Source organism: Austrofundulus limnaeus, unplaced genomic scaffold (assembly GCF_001266775.1).
Source record: "Austrofundulus limnaeus strain Quisiro unplaced genomic scaffold, Austrofundulus_limnaeus-1.0 Scaffold12, whole genome shotgun sequence".
Taxonomy (NCBI): domain Eukaryota; kingdom Metazoa; phylum Chordata; class Actinopteri; order Cyprinodontiformes; family Rivulidae; genus Austrofundulus; species Austrofundulus limnaeus.
The window spans coordinates 4,636,022-4,641,799 of record NW_013952414.1 but is presented as its reverse complement, the minus strand read 5'-3'; the positions used below and the strand labels follow the sequence as shown (position 1 = coordinate 4,641,799).

The following is a 5,778-nucleotide window of genomic DNA, read 5'->3' as shown; positions in this document are numbered from 1 at the left end:
TGAAAATTTCATGTCATTAGCACCTCTAGTAATATATTTACTGAGAAAAATGGTGACGTGTTCAATACTTATTTTACCCGCTGTAACTGATCACAGTGCGGTAGATGGTAAATTTCTACCGTAGGCCAACTTCATACCGTTTCTACCATCTATCGCATAAACCACACAGCCCTAATCTGATATATAAGTGGGAGCCAGACCATGTAAAGCTCTGTAAGTGATTGTAAGGATTTTAAATTGAATCCTGAACTCCACAGGAGTAATATGACAGCGTCTGTTTGACCTGGTGAGCAATCTAGCTGCAGCATTCTGAATAGCCTGCAGACGACTTCGAGCAGAGACAGTAATTGAAGAATAAAAAGAGCATTATGGTAGTCAACTCGAGAGGAAATGAAAGCATGAACAAGCATCTCTACCAGTGCAACTGAAAGAACCGATCTCAGCTCGCTGATATTTCTTACACCAAAACTAAAACTTAAATCTTACTGAAATATTCAAATCAATCAAAACTATTGAAAACCTTGCGCTCCGTTGTTGGGGTCGGCATCTTCAGCAGCCGCTCCTTCCTCTTCCAGCGCCGGGTCGTCAGCCTGGTCTGGGGGGGCGTCGGGAGGTTCAGGCTCTGCCTCGTTCTGAGCGGGAGGGTCAGCGGGGGCCGGCTGGCCTGCAGGGGGCTCGTCTGCTGCTCCCTGACCTGCAGCTTGTGCCTGATTATGAGAAACAATGAGCATCATCATGTCAGTTAATCTGTACTGATAGCAGGATTATGGAAACATAGTTTGTTAATTAAACACACTTACATAAATATAAACCCCGCCATTTCATAACCTACTTTTTTTTATATCATACACATGTAAAAAACGCAGCAAACACTATAATTTCTAATACTCTATATTACTTTGTGAACCGGTACCTCATTGGCTTGTCCAGCTACGTTGGGAGCCGGSGGCTGTTGCTGCTCTAACCACTGGGGGGCGCCACCATGAACGATCTGTTCTCGGAGCCACACCAGGCTGATGAACGCGCACAGAGTGCAGGTGACGACAAAGCAACCCTGCAAACAGTCTGCGAGGAGGTTGTCTCTGCAGGAGAACAGAAACGTATTTTAAAAACAAACAAACTACGCTGAAACACCCAAAAAATAAAATAAATAAAAGACTGGAGACCATGGCGTCTGCTTACGTGGAGAGCATGTCCAACGGCAGCGTCAGGAGAGAGCTCACGGAGCCTGTAAAGAGACACTTGTAGATGCGACCTGTTAAAAAAAAAAAAAGAGTGACCAGATGGATTAATGTTTAAATAAATGCTTATAAAACTCCCCAGTTTGATGAGCTTCATGGCGTTAAACCACACAGATAYGCTAATACGTGAAGTTTYGGTCATGGTCACTTTAAAGGACACKGGAAATAAAAATGTCCAAACAAACTGAACTTTATTTATACTATGGAAGTGTAGATGACAAAAAAACATGACCATGAGATAAACACTWGCTCCAATATTCATTTAAGATGTGCTTATCTAAACTAAAATGTTAGGATTTGTAATTGTTTAATAAACAAACAGCATTTTAAGATCACTTTGAGGTAATGAACCACGCTGAATGCAATGTATTAAGTTTTGCATTATTTTACATTCTCCCCCCCATTAAACACACATTAAATGCAGTTCTTGTGTAAAAAAACTACATTTCAAATTAAGCGATTTGTGGTTACAGTACAAGAACGAACGAAACGTTTATCTCCTGAAAATAACGGTTTGCCAATATCATAAAGCTCCAAACAATCGTAAGCCCACTCTTAGTAGTTTCAACCATCAGATTAAGACAAAAGTAAAAAAAATTCACTTCATCAGAGTTAAATAATAGGGGTGCAACGATACAGAAAATTCACGATTCGGTTCAGTTTGATACTTTAGTSTCACGGTTCGAAATTTTTCGATACAAAAAAAGAGAAATTTCCATGTCCCTCTTAACTTGTAATTTCTTTAAATTAATTATGAACATTTGTTTAACCTCAAAAGTACAGTTTTTAAATTAAATCTTGCTGAAACAGCAAGTTTCTCAGTGGATCTGTGCTCGACAATGCAGCCTAGGTGGAGTAGTCGAACACAGATCCACTGATCCTTCAACACAGAGCATCTTCAGAAGACAAGCTGATAAAATAAATTTTAAAAATCTGTATTGTTCCATATATGATGTGTATTGAATGGTTCGATACGGGTACATGTATTGTTGCATCCCTAGTAAATAACTAAACTGCAGAGCTTTCCCAATAACAAACTTATCTATTTGTTTTTTAATAAATAGTGGGTGACTCATTTATCTTAATTCTAATGTAGTAAACAAAACATCTGTGCAGTGCGGTACTTGAGAGCTAATCCCAGCAGGACGGTTTTACTTTATTCTTACATGCAGTGAGGGGAACCACTCCGAGCCATGCGAAGGCAACCAGCGTGTAATGGAACCAGTAGCGGATGGCTGTGCCCACACTGGTCAGCAGGCCGGCACAAATGTCCTGAATGGGCAGACGGGAGGGCATATCTGGGGAGTAAACTGAGCAAAAGCAACAAAATTTAGTCATTCAGATGTCTTGTGAAAGACACAGGAATTTATTTTTTTTAAATACAAATATATTTCACAACATAGAATGATGTAAATGAACCTACTTGGTGTGAAAGCAAATCTGTGCTTGCATAATTCACAGTACTCCTTCCTGCTGTGCTTCAGCCACTGGACCAAACTATGAGGGAGGAAATTATTATCATACTTGCTTTACGAACATGTGAACATCATAGAGCAAAAAAAAAAAAAACATCCCCCATAGGACCATTCATGGGGAAAATATTCAAACGTTGACAAAAACGTTAAAACATCCAATTACATTTTGTTAAAAGAGAGAATTGTTACAATCTGAGGGGGATAGAAATGTTTGTGAGACCTACAGTTAGAACCAGTTTGARGGAACGGAGTGCTACAGTCCATGGAATTAAATTATGGAATAATCTGGAAGATGATGTTAAAAATGCCTGATCAATGTGTATATTTCAGAGAATGATAAGGGTAAATTTGTTGGAGAAATATGTATGGGTATAATGTACGCATTGTTGTTCAAGAAGGAATTAAACCTTTATAGTTTTCTTTAATTTCTTGTACGTTTTTGTAAACTGAACATTATTTTTGATTAAATTTATCTGAGAAAAAAGGGCAGAAATCACAAGATTTTTTTTCTTCATCTACAACCTTTCATTGAGTGTATGATTTGTATTTTTATTGTATATTGAATTTATGTTGTTTTGCTTTAAATGAATAAACTTTATAAATAAAAACTACAAACTTGAGGTAACCAAACAAATTGCGATTCGTTACTCGCAACAAGATAAACGGTCTGCTGACATATGCGATGTGTTTACTTCCTCAAGGTTAACAATAACAACAAACTCACCATTCCTGGTGGATAAACTTGATACTGCCGGTGCACACACATGGGTGGTACAGGGGTTTCTCTGGGGTCCCCTCAGAGCGACACACACGACAAATATCCGCTGATCACACAGAGACAGACATGGRACATGTGACAATAAATAGTTACCTCTAAATTTATTTTTTATTCAGTTAAAATGACCATTTGGATCGTTAAATGAAGCATCCCATGGTTTGTCATAAAGACAGGAAATAAATTAAGTGCTGTGCGAGTATTTAAAGGAGGGGGCACAAGTTGGGTGTTTCTGGGTCTGTTTATTCAACCTACGTCAGAAGAACTAACCCCACTTTGTGTTTTGTAAGTAACTGTTAGGGAAGAAAAAGCTTAGCAGGAAATTGCAGGAAGCCCCCCCCCCCCCACACACACACACGAAATGTAATGAAATAGAATATTTGTTTACACTGCACTTTAATATACTTATTAGGAAAATGTATTTCTTTATAAACTCATAATGACATCATAAACTTCTGATCCTTTCCATGCTCTCAGATTCTCTGCTGTTTAATTAATTATACATAAGATAAGATTTAATTATCGTCCTTAATTGTCTCATACTACGACATAGCTTACCTTCTTCGACAGTATCCATGTTTCTGGCTCTAAACACCGCTTAYTTTCTCTTCCAGGAGAACCGTGTACAGCGAACCCATTCACGACACAGGATATTTCGTCTAGCTAGCTAAGTTAGCAACATTGTATCCTTATGCACCATTTGGCAATCAAAATGGTTTCCCGTCCGATTAAACACCGAGGCGTTCCTTTGTAACCTTTAACATCCAGCTCGTTTTCGCTGATACACAAAAGTATCCTATTTTGCGGTGTATATTAACGTACAATAAATAGTACTTCGGAGGCTTGTGTTGCTAAGGCGAGAGGTTAACCCTGAAACGAGGCAAGGAGCTTAACCCGACTRACGCATGCGCAGACATATCTGTCAACATGACAGTTTTGGTTTGCAGCAGCGGATCAGTTTTACGGCACAGAAACCATAGTAACACACAAGCGATTTTGTTAATGGAAGATAAATCTTTATTACTACTACTACTACTTCTAATAAAGACCAGATGGGCTGAATCTTTTAGTTTGCCATTATTTTTCTTAAAAAAAATCAAACATCAGACAATAAAATAGAAAYATTGGATGGAATATTTTTTATCACTAGACATGGACGATCCAAATCTGAAATCATTTTATTACAAAAATAAAATTTGTCGCTGTTTGTGAGTTCAAGATTTTAAGTCTTTTCATATCAATAATAAAACCTCTCACAGTCATTGACAGACCGTTGTTCCAGTTGTCAGTGTTTCATATCGCGTCACAGCGGCGCCGTGGCTTAGTTGGTTAAAGCGCCTGTCTAGTAAACAGGAGATCCTGGGTTCGAATCCCAGCGGTGCCTTTTCTTGTAGATTGAGGGGTTGTATGAATGTTTTAAGGACAGGTTTCAGAACACACGAATCATATTTGTGCGTATGATATGACTTGGTATGAATGTTATGAGTTTTGGTCAAAGCTTCAAAAAATGTTTACAAATCGGATCATAAGATATACATGGAAACACTTTGACACATTAAATGTAGTGTATTGTCACTGCAAGTCTGCATTTTATCTAACATTAATTTGAAATGTAAAAAAAAAAGCTAAACTTTGGTGGAAACAGAAAATTGTTTGATGAAGTTGCAAAGCGGAAGTTGATCAATGAAGCTCAATGTTTACGGAAGATTATTACATGTGATCCAGCACGGATCAGGCAGAACAAAGTTTAATGAAGTGTAAAATCGAATTATTTGAKTGTTGGTTATAGCAAACTAAAGTAATAAATAAAGAAATGATGGTGTGCCTTMAAAGTCCTTTTATTTTGAAAGTCTTATGTGGAAGTAATTGGTTGGTTGACGTCAGTCACGTGATCTAGTTTTTACTCTGTTAAAGCTGAATTTTCTTGCTTCTGCAGGTCAATATACGGTACGTACATGATTTACTTACACTAGGTAAGTCTGAAGTCAACGTGCAGTGTTTATGTACTTGGTTAGTTTTTAACTTTTTTGTTTTAAAACTTATTAAATACGAATTTTAGAGATACTTTTGCTTTCTCGTTTTATTACATAACACATTGACTTCACTAATTTTTTCGATTCAAACTATGGAATTCTGCAGCCGTATTTATCTTAATTTTCAGACKGTCAAGATTATATTTTATTTTTTAAAAATGCATGAAATAAAAACCTTAATAAGACTTAAGAAGTAAAACCAAAATCACAGGCTGAAATATATATATATATGTATGTATGTATATATATACATA

The 5,778-nt window shown here is 37.2% G+C and overlaps 2 protein-coding genes and 1 non-coding gene across 4 annotated transcripts in view; 2 read left to right on the top strand and 1 right to left on the bottom strand.

Annotated features, from left to right (window-relative positions):
* marchf6 (E3 ubiquitin-protein ligase MARCH6) overlaps positions 1 to 4,379 on the bottom strand; it is a gene marked incomplete at its 3' end in the record, with an annotated part of 19,128 nt that extends 14,749 nt beyond the window's left edge. The window contains 7 exon segments of the mRNA XM_014002372.1: positions 521 to 707; positions 914 to 1,082; positions 1,183 to 1,255; positions 2,408 to 2,551; positions 2,665 to 2,738; positions 3,441 to 3,540; positions 4,050 to 4,379. Of these exon segments, the coding sequence (XP_013857826.1) occupies positions 521 to 707; positions 914 to 1,082; positions 1,183 to 1,255; positions 2,408 to 2,551; positions 2,665 to 2,738; positions 3,441 to 3,540; positions 4,050 to 4,068 (766 nt within the window).
* A 422-nt stretch (positions 4,380 to 4,801) lies between these two features.
* Positions 4,802 to 4,875, top strand: trnat-agu (transfer RNA threonine (anticodon AGU)). Its single transcript has one exon. It is a non-coding gene; the product is annotated as a tRNA-Thr (tRNA).
* Positions 4,876 to 5,376: 501 nt separating this feature from the next.
* Positions 5,377 to 5,778, top strand: part of cmbl (carboxymethylenebutenolidase homolog (Pseudomonas)) — a 3,511-nt gene continuing 3,109 nt past the window's right edge. Inside the window, exon 1 of one of the 2 annotated variants that reach the window (XM_014002369.1) lies at positions 5,377 to 5,438. The gene's annotated coding sequence lies outside the window, so the exon portion shown is untranslated. The other variant, XM_014002370.1, reaches the window with a different exon arrangement.